This window comes from Poecilia reticulata, chromosome 5 (assembly GCF_904066995.2).
Source record: "Poecilia reticulata chromosome 5, P_reticulata-male-v2, whole genome shotgun sequence".
NCBI classification, from domain to species: Eukaryota; Metazoa; Chordata; class Actinopteri; order Cyprinodontiformes; family Poeciliidae; genus Poecilia; species Poecilia reticulata.
Window position 1 is genome coordinate 13,866,999 of NC_088834.1, and position 20,231 is coordinate 13,887,229.

Genomic DNA, 20,231 nt, shown 5'->3' on the forward strand with positions numbered 1-20,231 from the left:
GGAGGGAAAAAAAAATCTTTGTCAGTGCAAACGTTGCAGGACAAGACATTTCTTCATGTGGTAATAACCTGTTACATTTGACCATGTTGAAAAAGTTCACCTGAATGAGTGCCAGATCATCTTTGTGCCATACCAACGCGCCACCAAATCCCTGCTTGTATGGAACCTCCCCCAAGTCTCCAGCCTGCCAAGAGTGACTCGACCAGGAGTTAGGTACAGATGGTAGCACTCTTTGGATCAGTGCTTTAAGTGGAAAAACAAGTGCCGGTACTCCCCTTAATGTCATACAAATATGGGACAGAAATATGGGTAATATTTCTATATAGAAAAAACAAAGCCAGTCCCTAATCAGATCGTTTATTCTTCGCTGTTCACTGCAGGGTTCTCTTTTTCTTATGCCTTGATTCGCACCTTCTTTGCTGCGTTCCACATTCCCTTTTTCTGTTCCTGAGCGTTGTCCCACTGTGTGTGAGAAGAGCACACTGGTCACGAGCTGAGAGCTAGGATGCATGCTTTGCTTTTACGTGTGATTTTGATGGAGAAACACATACAAACGTAACACCTATTACAACATCGGAAACAGTCCTGGTACAGCTAACCCATCCTGCACCCTGTCTTAAAACCTGCAGACTCTTTTCTGACATGTGAAATGTGGCAAAAAATAATAATAAAAAAAAGACCACATGACTGAATCTGCACTAAAAGGCAGATCATCATAAAGGAAAATCTACAACATTTTGAGGATCAAATTGGAGATCAACAAACACCTGGTAAAAGACTTCTGCCTTCCCGACTGGACTCCTTGCCTTTATAGACGTGATCAGACAACTGAGGGAATAGTAAGTATATGTTTATGTATGTAAATGATTACAGTAGCGAAAGAGTTTTATGTAAATATGAATTTTGTGTAGGTAGGTGAGACAGTTAAGTTCTTGTTGATGTTTAAATGAGTTTCATCATTAAGAGAGAGGCGTTCAATACCTTTTTTTTCTCTTTTACTGAAAACATATGTAAAGGTCAACCTCAGTATGTAGAGATGTTTGCAGTATTTGGATAACCTCATAAATTCAGTTTGCGGTACCAGTTATGCCACACATTTTCATTTCATAAGCCAAAAAAATATACCTGAGCTCAGAAGGTGGATGATGGAGAAACTCCGAAGAGCCATAGAAATAAGAAGGTGCAGTCCGCCATGTGGCTGACCTTGTGTTTCTAAAGCGCTTTTATTGCAGTGCAAATTTGTACTTGCCTTTCAATATATTCTCATCTGCAGAGACATTCACTCGCAGAGCAGAGACAGGAACAAACATAACACTTCTCTCCATCTGTGACCTCCCAAGTCCTCATCCTCTTTCAGAATGCAATGCGACAATGGAGAAGAGCAAGAGAGAGGGAGGAAGACTGCCTCCCTATTCAGGCAGCTACTGACGGTACAAAAGCTCAAGGATAGCAGTTTCAGCTTGCAGAAAAGAAGCATCAGGCTACAAATCCACTAGATATTTTTTAACAAAAAAAATTCACTTAGGAAAACCTATATTTCAAAAGGGAAAACATTAACAGGAGGTAAATAATCCTACAGTAGCCTATATAGCATATCTTGTGTATTAATTGTGAAATAAAAAACTTTAAACAAAAACCAACACAGCAAAGTTGACATCCAATCGCTACATGAGTTTGTTTGCGACTAATGGAACACCCTCAGAAAATTTAAATGATTTTTTTCCCCCTCCATCATCTTGTTCTGCTAATTCTTTCTGAATGAGGCATTTAAAACGGAGAGACCTTGACTACCGATGAAAAGTTTCAGATAACTCATCAGCAGCTGCAATTCAAACAGCAAGGACTGGGTGAAGAGCAGTGAATTGAGTTCATATTTTTCTGCACTCCTGCGGGCAATTTCACATTTACTGCTGCAACGTGAATCATCTGATGCAATGTTTACTTAATCAATGGTATTGTTTTATTTATAAGAATTATAGCTGGTTTGGTAATAAAGCTGCAGCACCACATAACTGTTCACATAGCACATTTGTTGTGTTCTCTGCTTCAGTCTTAGAAGGACAAATCTGCATAAGTCCTGACGGGAAATAGCTATAGCCACAGTTACTTTGGCTCATCCATGGATCACACAACAGCTGCTGTATGATATTTCACAGATTTCAGCCCAACTCTACACCAAAAACCAGGACAGTGTGAAAAAAGGTGCAAAATATTTATGAAAAAAAAATATATATATACATATCTATCTATATATGCACAACAAAATTATGCAACAGAATGATTTTTTGGGAGTATGGGGATGTCATATCGGAACTTAGTCTAGTTATTCAGCACATAGTAATGATCGTTGCTCAACAATAGGTCTGGTTTGGCAACAAATTACTAAATGCTGAAGGCAATTATTAATTACATTTCTAAGTTAGATCCAAACTACCAAGTCGGGGCATCCCCTTATTATCAGAAAAATATTAGCCAAATAGTTTCAGTCTCAGTTATTGCTTAAACATATTTGCCTTTTAAGACTTATTCATTAAATGAACAATGGATGAATGAATAAACCCAGCTCTGGCATTTTCCAACAGCCAGGAAATACACATACATGGAATAAGCACAAACAAATTCTCTCCAATTTATTAATAAAAACACTTCAACTGTCCAATTAAAAGACTTTATTCAACAAACTCTCTATGCAAAGTAGACTCAACTAAAACAGAAAAGAGAATAGAATAGAAAATTTATTTCCAGTGATGGGCAATCAAAGCATATAGACTCGTGATGGTGAGTTTTATCCTCCTTACCTTTTGGATGTCCAGAGGTATACGATGTCAGTATAATGTTAACAGGAATTAATTGTGGAAGGAAAAGCATTTTCTGTTCTTGGATCAAATGATTTCTTAAAGTTGACACATAAAATTAATGGCAGCACTGAAGCACAGATACTTCCTGGTAATCCATTATTAATCCATTATAAATGAAGAAACACAGCCATGATGGTGGCTTTCTGTTAGAGCGTTATTCTTTTTTTTAGGAGATAAGCTAACTTCCACAACTTGGAAAACCTACTTGAGTACAAGCAGGTTGTTTTTATTACAGCAGCATGTTCCAAACCTAAAAGCTAGTCATTGAAATGTTTTCCATAAAATATTCATAGAGGAAATTTTAAAAGCTGGATGCAGAGATCAGTTGCAGGCAGGTACTTTTTGCTCTGGTTGGTTTGACACACTTCAGACCTCTGACAGTGTGTGTGTTTCTCTCATCTACCTGGCAGAGAATAAAAGCTTTTTCTGCCTCAGGTTTCTGCCTTTGCAGTCAGGATTATTTTCACTTATAGCTTTGATGAACCAGTTATACGTTTGCTTTTTGCAGTGATTTTCCAAAGCAAAAAGAGAGTTTGAAACCATATCATTTCTGTAAATGATTAGGCTATATTACCATATTTAGTAACTTTGAAGAAGAGTCATCAAAAAATAAAAAAATAAAAAATTTGATGTCAAGTGTTTATTTAAAAAAAAAATCAGTGCAGTTTAGCAAAAAAAAAAACATAAGGAAAAAGAAATAAAATTGTTATGAACAAAAAACAGTCACACAACAAGATTACAAATAAGCCACTGTTGATTGTAGAAATCTTTTGTAGTCTATTGTCTTGAGAGAACCATATTGTAAAGTTATAAAAAAAATACAATAATCAATTTCATTTATATATATATCTCTTGTTTTGCTAAAGATTGTGTCCAATCATTTTTAAATTCACAAATCAAATAATTAACAAAAAATGTGTCGCACTACCTGTTTCAGGTTTCAGGTTCAGATAGATACAGTGCTGCTGTTTGAGCAACAACTTTGATTGGAGGTGTTTTACCGCACTGCCAAAGCCTTGCTGCAGAACAGTTCTCTTTGCATGGAGGCCTCGGTTGCCCTCTAGTGAATAAATACGAGAATGAGATGAGATTCTGAAAAGCAAAGTAAGCTCTGCATGGTCCTGCAGGTTTATTGTAGTAGTTCTGCATATATGAATTAAATTCATGTTTTGAGGTCACGAAACATATTTCATGATATATCCATGTATAATAAGAACAGTTGAAGTAAAAAAACAACAAAAAAAACAACCCAATACTGCTGACCTATGGGCATTAATCAGAGGTCACTGAAAAACATTCCTCTGAGGTTAAAATACTTACATTCATTTCGTCTCATTTGTACCAGTGCTGCAAAAAATATTTCCCCCATTCTGCTACATAGAAATGATGAGAAACTGCCTGAATTATTCATCATCTCCAGTAAGAACTTATTATTTCAAATATCAGTAGTGATTGGGTTTGAAAACCATCAACAACTTAGTAAAATAACTGCTTTCCGTATGAAGAACTCCTCACTGCAATCTGGGGTCTCTCTTCCTTTTAGGGGATTTCAGGCAGTCTTGCATCGCTGCAACCTTAACTGGCTGAGTGGTCGTCTGAGTCCAAGTCCGAGGCTTCGGCCTCATCTGCAGAACCACTTGGAGGCGGATATGGCCTTGGCTGGTCCAAGTTGATGTAAGTAACCTTCAGGTTGATGTAGTGTTCTCCTTCCAGACCGGACAGGATTTCGTCCACTTCTGCAACCAAGCTGTGGAAGCTGGGTCTGCACTCGGGTTCTGGGTCCCAGCATGCCAACATGATGGAGTAACTGTGGATGATTTAAGAATTTAAGAAAATGACTTCGAGAGAAGTTGAACCTGGAAACGAGTTCAGAAACAGAGGTTGTCAAATTCTGAATGATAGCAACCACCTCCTACAACGCATCTAATTTGGGATTTTATGTGACATAAAACCACACAGTAATAAATATTTGTGAAAATCGTAGCGGAAAAAAAATCGGTCTCGTTTGGTATGGGGCTTCATTTCAATCAGAGCTCCACTTCTTTTGTTACCAGCTTTGCACAAACCAGAAACGTCAACTTTTTATTCTTCAAAAAAATAGCTCAGGCTCAGCCAGATTGGTTAAAAATTGCCTTTGAACAATAATGCTACAGATTCTCAATTGGATTAGCCCATTTATTCATACCGAGAATAAATTACACATAGGTAATGAGCATGAATGCAAAGGGAGACAGAGTGAAGCTTACAGAGGATCTGGGCAGTACTGTGGTTGTGGAAGTCTTCGTCCCTTCATCAAATAATGCGTGATGTCATATGGGTCCACATCTGGGTATGGGCTGGCCCCTCTGGTTATCAGCTCCCACATTAAGACGCCGTACGACCACTGGCAACACACGTACACTTACTGCAGATGCAAATTTACCATTGATTATCTCAAACTTTCTGAATATCAGCCACACTCACCACATCTGACTTTGTTGTGAACTTCTGTGTCTGCAGGCTTTCAATTGCCATCCACTTCACTGGCAACTTTGCTTTTTTGTGATTCTGAATGCTGTAGTACTCCTTGTCGTACACGTCCCTCGCCATACCAAAGTCAGCAACTTTTACTGTGAAGGTTTCATCCAGCCTTGAAGAGAGGAATCAGTGAAGCAATCACCTCCCTGATATTTTTCATGTAATAGGTGTTTTTAAGCAAGTTCACACATCCCTCAATCAACAGTTTCAAATACAATTTAGCAAAGTATATTTTAAATACATCTAAACATTACACTTATCAGATTTTTTTTTAAACATGTATTTTCTTTTCACTTCACTTTACTGTAAGCTGGTCAAAAGCATTGAATCCTGGTAAAATACATTAAGGTCTGCGATATGAACAGGGTTTGTTTCACACTCACATGCAATTCCTTGCCGCCAGGTCTCTGTGAACAAATTTTTTTTGTGTCAAATACTTCATACCCATGGCAACCTGAAGCCCGAATCCAATAAGATCCTTCACAGTGGGGTTCTGCGAAAGAAAAAATAATTCGTAAATCAAAGACATATTAGTTTGGACAGTAGGTATATTATAAAAAAAAACGTCCACAATCAAGGTCATTGCACCATACAGTGTCATCGGTAAACGCACCCTTTGCTCAGATCGGATGAAGTGACGCAAATCTCCATGTTTCATGTATGGCAGAACAACCAGAGGAAGTCCTTCCTTGGGCAGCATGATGCCCAGCAGAGACAGTATGTTGGGGTGGTGAAAGGCCTTCATGATGATGCCTTCTCTGAGGAACTGGTCCACTTCACCCAGATCTGTGATTCCTGTTATTATCAGATGCACTCTTATTAGCAAATATCTATTTCAGCACAGACAAGTCTTTTTCACAAAACACTGAAAATGTTCAGGGGGATAAAAGGCAAAGTAATTTGTTCTACACTGTGAAATTCAAACAGACTTCATTATGAAAACACTTGTACCTATTAATCGTCAGCCGATTTCCTTCATTTTAGGAGATTGGTGATCAATACTTTACATGTGAAGGCGATCTTATTTCCCCATTTTTTTCTATCTTGGCAAAGGTCTAAAAATTACTCACCTCAACTCTTTTGCTCTCCCGTGAGACAGGTTTGACTAATAGACCAGTTCATCCGGTGCGTGTTTGCAGTTCATAATAGTCACCCGACTGTTAACAAGTTAGCAACTTTCTTGCAGAGTTGGCGACAGTGACATTTTAGCGACATTAAAGACAAAACAAATTGGTATCGGCCAAAAAATCTGAATCGGCAGATCAGTTTTTTTAAAGATCGATAATTGGTGATCAGCCACAGAACTGCAATCAGTGCACCCTACTACATGTTATCTACATTTGTTGTTAATATATAAAAGGTTCTACCTAGCATTTCATTTAGAGAGCGATGGTGCAATAATACTTTCAATTAACACCACAAGATAATCTCCAGAACTTTTTAGAATGGTGCATAATGAAAACCCCAGTGATGTTAATTTCCTTTATAAACAAATGCACTTACTGTTTAATGACTTCACAGCACAATGAATTTCTTGTTCATTGCTATCCAATAGGTATCCGTGATAAACGGTCCCAAAGTGACCTGTGTGAAAAGAAACAGTGAATGAAGGAAAGTACAAAGTGAAATGGGTTAATGTGTGAACAAGATAAGAGATTCACCTTTTCCAATAATTTGCCCCTCCTCAATTCTGAGCCTCTCAGCAGGAATCAGCACATCTTTAACTTCCTCAAGCAGCTCAGGATTTGAACTAACCACCGAGACGTTGTCCCTGGACATTAAAGGGATGGCCAGATGGTCATAGCTGGAGGCATACATTAAACCCTGGAAGGCCATTCCTCCTGAGCCCGATGTCTGGCTCAACGGGTGACCTAATGCAAAAGGTAAAAAAAAAAAATAAGGAGAAAAGAAACATTTAAATTAACATTTTAGCAGTGAACATGGTTGAATTTGCATTATTTAAATTGTTTAATAATTTATAGTGTAGATGGTGAAATATGAAGCGTTTGCATTTTTGCTTTTAGAATCATTAGTAGAATTGCACCTATCAGGCTATTAAGGACTATGGCACAACCAAACATGTATTATTAAATGTAATAAACAAGTCAAGCATCAGTCAGCAGATCAGAGTTTGCAGATTTACGATTATCCATTGATTGACTCTGATCAGATAATGAAAAGGTCAAACGCTTTAATTTACTTTCACTTTTTATGGAATGCATCAAAACTAAGAGCTTCTTCCATTTTGAATGTATAAATGCATCAACAACTACCATATCATTTAACAGACTGTCTTTGAGTCTAATAAAAAAAAGGAAAGAAAATGTGAGTGTACCACAGGTTAGACTCAATTATGAGCCAATTTCAAACATACTATTCACAACGACTTATAATGAGATGTTTAATCAAGTTCAGGTTTTAACATTACACATGATTCTTGGGTTACTTTTATAAAATCTGCTGTTGACATCAAGTAACAAAAAGCTCCCAAAAATGTTTGACATATTGTAAAAAAAATCAAAAGAATTAGCAAATTCATAGTTGTATTTGTACTTCATAAATCATGTCCAATGTGTATTGTGTCTCACTATATCTGTAGTCAGATGTTGGAAACGGGTCAGTCTGGTTGTTCATCCGATTTCGGGGCACTATCGACAAATTGCGGTCTATGATGGCTGAAATAAAACATTTGAAACATCAGTAAGTGAAAAGTGAAATTAAAAAACGAGAACTTGTTTAGACCACTAACACAGTCGGGAGTAATAATCATGTTTTGTTTCCAAACACACAAGAAATCACGGCAGATTAGTCAATATTACTAGGATCACATTCAAAAGTTTTCTGTAGATCTCCACCATGCTCACTTCCCTGCCAATCCTAGGTGGGCCCTATGTGGAAAAAAGGAGGGCTGATATATGGGTCCCATGTGGGTTTGTCCGCGAGTTCTCCGATGGCCCCACATGGGTTTGCCCATGTAGGGCCACAGCCTACGTGGGCCCTACATGGTGGTGGACCCACATGGGTTTGTCCATTTAGGGCCCATGTAGGGCCCATGTAGGCTGTGGCCCTACATGGGAAAACCCATGTGGGGCCATCGTCGAACCCGCAGACAAACCCATATGGGACCCATATATCAGCCCTCCTTTCCCCCACATGGGCTCACCTAGGCATGCTGGCAGGGTTATTGCATATTTTCAAGCTGATTCATTAAGTTTCTTTTTCCCCCCCTTTCTCCTCACCTCTGTCTTTCTTCCTCAGGTATCTCATCACAAACAAGGCAAGGCCAGCACCTACAACGAGTGCTGTAATAATGCCCAGCACAATGCCTGCAATCACAGTGTTGTTGTTGGTTTTGTCATAGACAACTCTACCAACATAGAGGTCTTTCCCATTTACAGACACCTGCGGCAGCAAAGCAAAATGTTGTTTTGGTTTTACCTTTTACTTTGCGTTAAATTTGGTTTAAAGCAAAAAATGTCATTGGTTTTCTTACCTTAAGTGGTAATCCATTGCTGGGAAAATCCAGGCCATTAGGAATCCTGCAGGTTAACTCATTTAGCAAAACTACATGTTTGCAGGGCTCATTGCCAATGCTCATTATTATTTTCATGCATTTGTTCACTGATTGTAGTTTGTCGTGCTGTCAGGTAGGTAAAAATGATTAAATATTAAACATTTGTATTATTTGAAGCATCATAGTTAAGCAAAAAAAGCAGAAATGTTTGTTTTTTTCCTGATAAGATGTTTAAATCTTCATACATGCAGCGAAACTTCATGTCCTCCTGGTTTCAGAAGGAAAACGTTGTCCTCTTTTTCCAGCTGGATGACATTGGCATCTGCATGGTAGGTGAACTTTGTCGTATTGAAAATATTTTGTCCATCTATGAGAACTGAAATGGTTCCAACATTAAATTCATCCTCTGCCGTCTGTGCTGAAAAGGCCGGGGTCTCGCACTCCAAGTATGTGGCATTTCTTGAGCTGTTGCAGTCCTCGAGTAAAAAAAACCCAAAACAAACAAACAAAAAAAACTTGTCAATGTTTAAAATCAAATCCACAAGTACTGGTTTATTTTTCACATTTCGGTTTTCTTAACTGATCAAAGAGTTGACTTACTTGCTGAAGAGAAAACTCAGAATTTTCATGTGTATACCGAACCACAACCTTGTGGCCTGAATCCAGATTCTGACCTCTTATAACCAGGTTGGAGCCGCTGCGTGGCAGGATAGGCGTTATTAACACAAATAAAATAGGGATCATTTCAAACCATAGATTTTATGAAAGCTTGAGTTAAATTTAATACTGAAACAGCAGTGAAGGTGCTAAGTGAGAGCCCCACCTTCGAAAGCTGCAATGGGGATAGATGGAGGTGACGACAGGATTTTCCTTATAGAAAAACTTTTTAGCCGTCGTCACTTCAAGGTTGTCAATTACAACTTTCACCGGCACTTCCCCAATGCTTTCCGCAGGTGGTGCATTGCAGATTATTGGAGACAAATCCCCCGTTTCCTCAGGATCACTAAAAGAACAAAAAAAATTTTGGTAAAGCTGGAAATATGTGATGTAACAGTGTTCCAACAGTCAGCAAATTTCCGATAAGATTTAGAAACCTGTGTGGCTCACCTTGGAACCAATGTGCATTTTCTGTCTGCAAACAGAACGTGTCTTTGGTTCCCAGAGTAAAGATGTTTGCCTAGGACAGTAAATGTTGTTCCTCCAAACATGGGACCATGGCTAGGCTTGATGTCTCTTATGCTTGGCTCCTGATAGAGGTAGACGAATTTCTTTTAATTTCAGTTAGATGAATTATCTGGATATTTTAGAAACTTTCGAAAAAGCCATTCTTACCACAACAGAGAAGCCGGACATCTGGACTGTGCCTTCAATGGAGTAGTCACCCTCTGCCTTTTCCTCATGGATTTCCAGGGTGATATTCATGTTTTGGTGTGGTATTTTTTCATTAATTTTGCACACTAGCCTGTGTAATAAGCATGTAATCATATTTTAAAGGTAAAGTATTTCAATGAAGAAGAGATAGAAATATGCATGTCATGTAATCTCAGAGTTCCTCACACACACTTTCTTGTCTCGCAAGATATGTTTCCATATATAAACATCAATATATAAACATCACACTCGTCATTCAATAATGAAAGGTGTGAAATGGGCTGTGTGCCGCTGCTTCAGGACTGAGTAACATGGTCAAGTGTTTAATAGAACAGAATTTTGTATCTCGAAACAAAATTTCATTTCCAAATATTCTACTGAGTTCCTTACTTTCATGAGGGAAGTTTCAAAAACTCTCAATTTAAACCAATGTCATTCACCATAAGCATTAGCTAACAGTGGCAAACAGAGAGCAGTGGAAGCAAAACAAAAGCTGAAAAAAACTAATTCTACTGCCAGTGTTTTGTATCTGTGCTTCTCACACTGTAATGTTGCTTTTGTTGGGCAGGACAGCACACAAGGCTCCAGAGTCCACTCTGACGACATGCGTTCCCCCGCTGATGATGGCTGATTGCCGAGACAGAAACTCTGAGCCACACAGCGTCACCTCTGTCTCCCCTCCAGCAGGCGCCGTTTTAGGAAAAAACTACAAAATAAAAAGAGATCATATCTGTGCATTGGCGTAACAGCAGCTGATACAGCAACTTTCTAGTGGATTTTGTTTGAAATCTGCACATCGCATCAGTTAATTAGTTACAGTTTGCAGCCTACTACCTGAGTTAAGATAGGTGCGCACGAGTCTTTGTTCCAGCCGGAGGTACACTCAGACTTCCTGGAGCACTTCCCAGAACACCAGCCGCAGTTCATGAAGCGCGGAGCCGTCAAACACATGGGGCATGTCAGAAAATGATCACACCCTGGTCCTGTAGTGGGCACCTTGAACATCTTGTTTAGGGAGAGAAGAAGATAAAAAATTAAAATGGAGAAACCCCTTCGGGATAATGTGTGCATATAGTAAATGTACCTTATTTCCTGCAGTAAAGATAAGTGAATCCTCTGAGTACACAGCTGCTGTCCTGGATATTGCGACCTCACCCAGGGAATAGTTGGCAAAAACTATTGGGCTGTGCAGCGTGAGAATCACCTACAACCAATTAAAAAGGAAAGAATTCTACATATTGTTTAATACATTGTTGTACATATTAAACAGAATTAGAACAACCACAGCCTGTTACCTGCAGTATCCTGCCATCTGAGGTGCCAAAATGACCGATGGTATGGTTTTCTATGACGCTGACCAGAACAGACGTGAACAGGACGTCTCTCATCCTGCTGTTGAAGATATCCAGTCTGTAGTGTGGCTTCGAGACCAGTGTGGCTTGATGTTTGCATGTGTAGTTTCCTTCAGACTTCTGCAGAAGCAAAAGACCCACAGTCGCTCAAATTAATAATTCAAAGGCTTTCGAAATCAAAGCCAGCTCGGATTTGCTTCAATTAGAAATTAGCTGCCAGTAAATTAGAATGCGATTGACTTTGTGTGAAGAAATCCCAAGTTACTTGAATAGCAGCATACAGCTCATCTCTGTTGAGGCTGGTGTCCCTCATATTCCTTTTAAAAATACTTAATTAATTCTATGAATTTAAGTATGGAAAGTTTTCCTGACAGCAATTCCATGGTCAGAGAAGCAGGTATTGTTACTTCTGGTGCCAAGTCCTGATGCAAATTGAAACGGGAATTTCTGTGAAGCACATTGTGCTTTAGAATGTCTGGGTAATCATCTGTGCGGACTTTGAACTTAATTACACTGGACCAAATCTAGTTTCAGACTCATTAAATCACCTGTGCATAGACATTTATCACTCAACTTCTAGCAAGTTGGATTCTGTGTCTCTCCACTCTTCCCCCGTACTCTGGGACCTTGATTTCCAAATGAAATGCAAATTTTACTTTCAAAGGAAAACATGACTTTGTACCATAAAGCACAAGTTATTTCTTTTCTCTTTGGCCCACGGTTAAAAATAGCTTAACACAAGGAATGCGACTGTTTAATCCTATTTCCTGGACATATCTTATCTGGTGGCCCCTGAAACACCTCTGTAGCTTAGAAATTGCCTCCAAATTTCTGAATGGGATTTACCTCACATTCTTCAATGTGCCTTGAGCTCCTTAACTTACTTAACTTACACACTTTTTATTCCCCTAAGCTTTCCAAATATTTCTTGAATACGGCACTATTTTTTGAGCAGCCAGGTTCCATAGCAACAACCTTTAGTGGTTTGCCCTTCGTGAGAGCGTGTCAATGTCAGTGCAGAGCAACATTTAAAATAGTCGTCCCCCAAGGGGTCAAAAAGTAATATTTCTATATTAGTCCTCTATTAGTCTCAATTCAAATGAATTCAAATGAACTGAGACTAATAGAGGACAGAAAAACAACTTTTTGAGGATGTTCTAATTCACTGACGTCCACCTATATCTCCTGTACATTCCCTCTAAGTTTAAGTCTTTGGGCTTTGGGGTCAGCTAAAGGGAGGAGCCTCATAAAAATTGTAAAAAATTATGTTCCCAACTTTGTTGACTTAGTGACTGTTTCTAAGAGTAGTTTGTTAGGAAGTGAAACTACTCTCTGTGCCTCCAAGGGTACTTAAATGAGTGCGTCAGAAGTTTTCACAGGCTGCCAGAAAGTTAGGTCATGGTGGTTAAAACAAGCTCCTTGTTCAAAAAAATGCAGGATCTGTTAAACTAATAGTAAGTATTCCACTTCCAGGCAGCTGGCTGACCTGTCCCGTCATGCTGTAGCTTGCTTATTTCACAGAGTAACTTGTTTGCGGTTTCTCAAACTGATGATAGTTTGGCATTGCTTGTATTTTTTTCCTTTGTTGATCCTCCACCTAGCACAGGATGGTGTTAATCTCACAGCTCAATATTTATTTGCCAAATTCAACATCTAATACATATGCGGATTGATTGGTTAAAATATTTGCGTTTTATTCCTGCTTCACAGATGAGTTGTATGCATTTTGAACTTGCTATTCTGAGGACGACTGTTTACTCTGATTACGATCCTGTGAATCTGAGACTTACTGCTGTAAAATCCTTACATGCTCCAACCTAAATCCTATTTTATATTACTCAACTGAGATGATAACTCTGACCCCTCTCTTCAAATTCCAGCTTTTATCAGAAGGATTAATAACTTGCGCTTGTTGACACCGATTCCTGTGGGTGTTCACCCAGCTGAAAAAGCTCAAAGGGCACATATGGAAGTTCATAAAAAGGAGAAGGCACTCCTTTTTTTGTCACAACATGTAACTCAATTACTGGAGCCTGTGCCACACAGGGCTAAACTAGACTGATTGGAGGTGTTTGAATTTGGCAATTTCCTTTTTTCCTAATGTGCTTGAAAATAAGAACAGAAAAGTTGGAAGAAGATAAGATGTAACCCACTGGCTTGTATATCAATGTTGTTCTAAAGTTTATTTTTCACTAATGTGAAAAACTTGGTTCACCTCTGGTGTAATTTAAATTAGGATGTATTATTCCTTTCCAGAAATGACAAACAAATTGGAAATACTCAACTTTGTGTAAATACTAACCATTTAATATGATACATTTTTTATGCTCTCGTCTGAGGCAGAGTCAAACTTGCGGTGGAGCCATATCAGAGCAGTGATGTGTCAATGTGCAGGTTAGGATACTGACTCAACCACCACTCCCTGTTCTCTCACTGGTGTCTGCTCTTCCTCACTTTTCTCACATAAGCCAACAGACAGATAAGCAGTGCCTTCCAAAATTTTTCACACACACACATTCTTTTTGCATTTCATCAATGCCACACATCATCCTAAAGACAGACGGAGAAATATCATGCTGTGAGGATGTTTTTTTTTTCATTCATGACAAGGTAGCAGATGAATGAAACAAAACGCAGGACAGCCTGGAAGAAAACCCGTTAGATGTTACAAAAAAGTTGAGTCTGGAGCAGAATCTCAACTTCCAACAGGAAAACAGCCCTAAACAATACAGTCGGAGCTACGCTGGAATCCGTAATCCAGAGGTTTGCAACCTGCAGTTTTAGCGCCCCAGAGGGATGTTTATTATTCCTGATGTTTGGATTCCTTTCGTCAAGTTCCTGTGGTGCAAAACTGGAAGCCTCACTGCTGTGTTTACAGGTGGCTTCTATTGCGCAATGTTTATCTTGAACATATCACTTCCTGTCTACGCACAGAGCGAACTGTACATCACTTTGTTGACACGGAGACATAAAAAAGTTACTCACTTCATGCAGGCAGCTCTCACACGGCTGGAAGTGGCAGAGGCCTCTGGACAGTTGCTCCGGTCCTGAGGTACAACATGCCTCCACACCCATATCGATCGCATCGTCGATTTTTTTCAAAGGAAAGGCGCACAGGGCCGAGGTCGCCTGACGTTCCCCTTGCACGTTGACCACTGCGAACACCCCGTACAAGATGTTATCCTTTTTGTCAACCCTCAGCTCTTCGGCCAAGTCCTTCCCTGCATGCCCAAAATGGGCAGCCTGCAGCCCGTTATACACAATGTCTCTGTAGCCACTTCTTTTCCTGCGCTTTGGTTCATACCGGCACTCCAGCACCACCTCTCTGTACATCCATACCTCTGGAGTTGAAATAGGCAACCGTCCCAAATGGGTCTGAAAGGCTGAGTTGTTCCTGAAGGGATCTTCCCTCTGCAGGGACAGAAAGTACACAAACTCCTTGGTGGAAAAACTGTAAATATAGTCAATCTTGTAAGAGTTACGTAAACTGGGCAGCACTGTCAGCCCATCCATGATTTTAAGGAACCCATCTTCAGTTGAAAGTGGCCTTAGCACTGAAATCGACCTCCGAGGATATTTCTCCACCACTTTGTCATTGACGGAAGCTGCTACAAACAATAAAGCAGCGTCTCTGTCCTCGACGATGGTGACTTTAGTGCCAAGAGGACTGGCTATACAGTCAGGACAGTCCGTAAGAGAGTTCTGCTTTCTTTTGTAAAAGCAGGTAGGTCTAAGTTTTGGTTGATTAAAATCGATGCGGTAACAGATACCGTACTGCGTGCTTCCACAAATGTATAAGTATGGATACAAATATGCAGCAGGATCCAAAACAAGAACCGTGTTGTCTGTGTCCACTGGGTCCTCCGGATCCGTTTCCATGTCACACACTGGACAGGTTTCACAGTCAGGGCTGCCTATGGGTCCCGTCTTCAGCTCCCATTTTTCTCCCATGGAATCATTAACTGCAACTATAGCATTCCGGCATCCAAGATACACTTCTGTTTCTTCTGAATCCTTGTTTACCACAATGTTCTGTATGACAGTGTTTGTTTGGAAGGAGGGCAGAGAGTACTCTACACTGAAATTCACCAGCCCACGGTGAAGAGGAGGACAGGTTTGCTGTCCTGAAGCAATTTGTGCTTGTATCCATATGCAGATTGGCAGCAAGGCAGTCGCAGTGACCATCTCCACGTCACAGTCCACTTTGACTGAGCACTACCTGCAAGATTCTTTCCAAAAAAAGAACATACTGGAGAGGCAGCGGAGGCGCTGTGGGAGAAAACACAGCAGGAATGTTGAGATTTAACAGACAAGAGTGCCATAACATTTTATTTCAACATTCAACAAAGATACACAAACTCAAACGGGGGTGGACTGAGTAAACCTTCGTCATTTCAACTAAAAGTGGGAGAATTGTCAGGCCAAATATAAGCAAATATTTAATTATTAAGAGAGGAAACTGAAACTAATAGTGCTAAGAAGTTGTGCTAAGAAGTGTGGGTTGAGACAGTGGCAAACAAAAAAAAAGCGGACTTGGGAAAAGATTAAATCAAAAGTGGAAGGGTACTTGTTGCAACATGCAACTTTCCGGCCTGCTTCGTTACATAAAAAAATACTGGCTAATAACTTGACAATACGTCCTCTACTGGCTGCGGATTGTATTTTTCAACAGCTTTTTTTTCTTTACATGACAATCATATTGAGTCTATTGATATGACTTTGATCATAAGACATTTTCAAATGTGAACTTTTGTTTTGATTATGATACATTAACAATCTCACCAAAAAACCTAGGACTGATTTAACCAGTTTAAATGAACAGTCAACTTAAAAGTTTATTCAAATCTCCAGAAAAGTACGAAAAGAACAATCTTACCTGAGTCGGAAAGTAAAGAAGCAGCGTTGAAACTAGAGTCAGTGTCCTACAGTGTCCTACTGACTCTAAACTGTATTCCCGTCGGGCTGAGAGAAATGTTCAATACGACCGAAGCTCAAATCTGGGACTGTATTCACCTGCCAGCGTCACAGTATCACTCACAGAGAGTTCAGATTGTCTGGGAGTGAACTGCTTGTTGAAACTCAACAAGCCGCAGCATGAGAACTCACACAGGATCTCAGCCTTCAAAATAAAAGCGCTCATATGCTCCTTACTGACGACAAACTGTATTTGAGTTTAGGGGTAATTAGTTGTTTTTTTATTTACTATTTTATGTATTATGTTGTTATTATGAAACAGCTCCAGAGACAACATGAGTGTTTATAATATGCTACAACATGGAATCCACAATAAAAGCCTCCATCCGTTCATCCATCCACGGTCTACAATTTGCGTCAATGGGGTTCAGCCTGGCCTGGTTATTGGAATATCGCAACACATCGGAAAAAGAAACACGCAAGCGCACATATATGTTCCAAATTAATATTTAGAGATAGCATTGAGAACTGGGGTTTAGTATAAAATAGTCGTGGTTTATTTTGTTAGGATTGCAGACAGGAAACTCGTTCTCTACCCCGCCTGACTTGAATTTATGTTGCGCATCTGGGTGCTGTCCTGTCAAGCCGCGCCCGCAATAAGGAAGTATGAAACTCTTGCGAAATTTGCCCACCTTTAGAGGAAAGTATCCACATGCTTTCCTTCATAAGATGACATCAAATTATTCTCAGTAACGTTTTGCCATACAGGCATGCAGACATGGGGGGGAAAGTTCCTGAGCAAAAAATACAAAAACAAAAGGGGGTTCTGCCAAAAATGGATTTCTTTCTCATGAGGGATGGAATTTTATAGGCAACTCCAGCCAGGAAGTTATGGGAGGAATGTTTACTCTCCCCAAGCAGACCCCCTTTTATTTAATATAGACTCCAAAAAAAAGGAAAAAGAGGAGCCAAATGTCAGTGTTGGGTCAGCTGGAAAAGTTGAGTGTGTACCTCAGTTATCTTGTTTGTGTAAAGCAGGCATGAAATAAGCTTTACATTCATTGTTTTTTTATTGTTCCCTAACATTTTAAGTTTCTCTATGAGATGTCATTCATCATAAAGTACCAATTGCAAGTGCTATTGATAACATCATGTCTAATTTGACATCTAAACGTTAATCATCAACCTCTGAATCCAAAGTTCAGTAAGCCTCTCGGAAAATGCACTCTAGTGTACTTTTTTCCAAACCACAACATTCCTGGGCTGATTTCAAAAGAGAAAACATTTGATAAATACTATGAGATTACTGGGACAAAAAGAGACATAACACCCAAAACTATGCTTCTATTCAAGGGCAAGCACCATGCAAGGCACAAATTGTAATGCAACAATCCCTTAGATAAATATATCATGTGCTGAATCAAGCAGAAATACATATGAAATGTGACACCACAGAACCTAAAACTGTACGCAATATTTTGTGGGAAGACAATTTGTCTCCAGACACAGATTCACAAAAAAAAAAAAAAACCTGTCCCCAACCTCTACCCCCACAGGAGCTTTAACTTTTTTTTTCTTTTTTTTTTACAACAAAATAGCTTGTCTGTCTGAAAATGTAGTGGAGCTCTATCATAGGTCAGGGGACAAAAATGTTGTCCAAATAAATGGACATTTATTTGGATTTGTTGGTTTTTTTTTTTTGTGGGAAAGAGAAAAAGAAGAGAAATGAAAAAAAAGTACCAAGTAGCACTATCACTATTAGAATTAAACATTTAGCTGTAATAAATATTGCTGAACAAATAGATGATGTAAACTCTTTAAAAGTGATGTAATATTTCCATAACAATAATAATAATCTTTAAAGCCTTATTATGACTCACTGCAGCTTTTCTGCCATTGCTGAAGGCAAAGCCCTGCATTGTGTCTGTTCCTCATTTCATCCCACATTCGGTCTGCTGGTTTCCTTCCATGTGTCTCAGGAGGACTTTGTCAGCTGAAGCACTTAAATGTCAGCACAATTTAAAAACCCATAAAAACACATTGTGACAGAGTTCTATGGAAAATTGTGTTGGCAAGAATTGTGACAACTCATCATGACTTAAACATATGGCTTAATGTTTGTTTTCTACAGAGATTCAGATCATAATTTAAAGAGGGTTTTTTGTCCTAATAAAAAAAAAACACTCTTTTCCAAATATTTATCCAATTTCTATGCAAAGAAAAGTATTTTGAATTTTGTTTTAGCAGTTTGTTAGTTTAATATCATTTGTGATATTAATGACTCTCTCCTTCTCTTTCAGGTCATCTTGTTGCCATGGAAGTGCACCCATGAGTGGTGCTGACAAGGTATCAACCTCACTGGGGGAAAAAAAAACATTGACAGGAGAGTGGGGGCTGGCATGTGTAAATATGTAAATATTTGTTTTCTAGAGATTTAATTTAGCCAAGCGTGTGTGAATGTGTGCGTGTGTGTGTGTGTGTGTGTGTGTGTGTGTGTGTGTGTGCATACACACACAAGCACACATTTTGTCTCCACCACTTTTAATAAGCAGTAGGCTCTACTGCTTTAAAAACTGGGTGGACTGAAATAGTGTGTTCATCTTTTTTATTGGTGGTTGAGGAAGGTGGAACTCACATAATTTGACTACCAAAGTGTAAGAAAAATCTTTTTTTAATTATTTTTTTTATAAATATAAACAAAAGTTCAGAGCATTTTGGATCCTATCTGATTTGTATTTTTTTTTGGGGGGGGGGAGTAGGTGGGGGGGAGTTGTTTTGCTGCCCTGACCATTTTTAAGCATGAAAGGTTTTGACTTTGCCTTCAAACCTTATTTTTGCTATGTCAAAAAAAAAACAACATAATTTTGCAATTGCTTTTTTTCCCCATTAAATTAAAATAAAATCACAGATGATTAAACATGTGATGAGTCATTAAAATCATGGCAGCAAGGGATGTAAACTAACACTCTTTATCAGCCAGCTGCTGAGCTTCTTTGGTTATTTGTTTGTTTCTGCAGTGTATATAAATATCTAACTTTGCTGTCTATGAATTACATGAATTAATTTTAACACCATCATTCTCAGATATTAAAGGTTGACCCTCGCGTGAACCCCCTAAAATATAGAGTTGCTGTGGAGGGCCTCATTTTGGGGAACAACTTTACACATCAGACAAACTACTTTTGAACTTTGACTACTTCTGTTTTAATCTTTTTAAATGTATTTGTTTTGTTTAATTTATTTTACTGTTGTGCAACTTGTAAGTCTTAGATGTTTATAAATAAAATAGCTTTGACATTGACTTTGGTTATCACTTCTGCAGAGTTCTAGTCTGGTCCACAAACAAAAACATGTAAAACAAAAAAAAAAAAGAAAAAGCAATGGGTCATCTTGCTGACCATGTCGAGGAGTTTGAATATTTGAAGGGCATGAAACATTTTTAACACAGTGGAAGTGGGAGAGCTGCTGGGGTGGTGCATACGCAGGACCGTAAAAGAATAAATAAATAAAAACGCAGAGGGCTTGTCGAGAAGGCCAGTTCTTTCCTCTAGGCTATAATGGGTGAAGGATGCTGGCCGGGTTCGTGTCACTCAAAAACAACTTCTCTTACCTCCTGGGGGAAACTGGTGATACTTAGAGCAGATCCTCCTGTCACAGACTCATTCGCACACGGTGAGGGAAGCGGCACTGGCAGACGTGAGACAT

The 20,231-nt window shown here is 39.1% G+C and overlaps 1 protein-coding gene across 1 annotated transcript; it reads right to left on the reverse strand.

The window, feature by feature from the left end:
• Positions 1-2,654: 2,654 nt before the first annotated feature.
• On the reverse strand, positions 2,655-16,680 carry LOC103464537 (macrophage-stimulating protein receptor-like). Its single transcript, XM_008408708.3, has 21 exons — positions 16,489-16,680; positions 14,598-15,881; positions 11,556-11,732; positions 11,345-11,464; positions 11,095-11,265; positions 10,803-10,966; positions 10,222-10,351; positions 9,997-10,136; positions 9,713-9,892; positions 9,490-9,586; positions 9,135-9,365; positions 8,869-9,015; positions 8,615-8,777; positions 7,964-8,050; positions 7,037-7,246; positions 6,879-6,959; positions 5,989-6,170; positions 5,759-5,868; positions 5,322-5,487; positions 5,105-5,241; positions 2,655-4,665 (listed from the first exon to the last, which is right to left on the reverse strand). Exons 2-21 carry the CDS (start codon positions 15,795-15,797, stop codon positions 4,434-4,436), a joined length of 4,125 nt encoding a protein of 1,374 aa, XP_008406930.2. The 5' UTR covers positions 15,798-15,881; positions 16,489-16,680; the 3' UTR covers positions 2,655-4,433.
• Between the last annotated feature and the right edge of the window lie 3,551 nt (positions 16,681-20,231).

Excerpts from the sequence above, each read along its gene's own strand:
- LOC103464537 (XM_008408708.3), bottom strand. The coding sequence starts at position 15,797 with ATGGTCACTGCGACTGCCTTGCTGCCAATCTGCATATGGATACAAGCA. Across the intron at positions 8,778-8,868 it reads GCAATGGATTACCACTTAAG|GTGTCTGTAAATGGGAAAGA; the intron begins GTAAGAAAACCA and ends TTGCTGCCGCAG. Across the intron at positions 6,960-7,036 it reads GGGGCAAATTATTGGAAAAG|GTCACTTTGGGACCGTTTAT; the intron begins GTGAATCTCTTA and ends CTTTTCACACAG.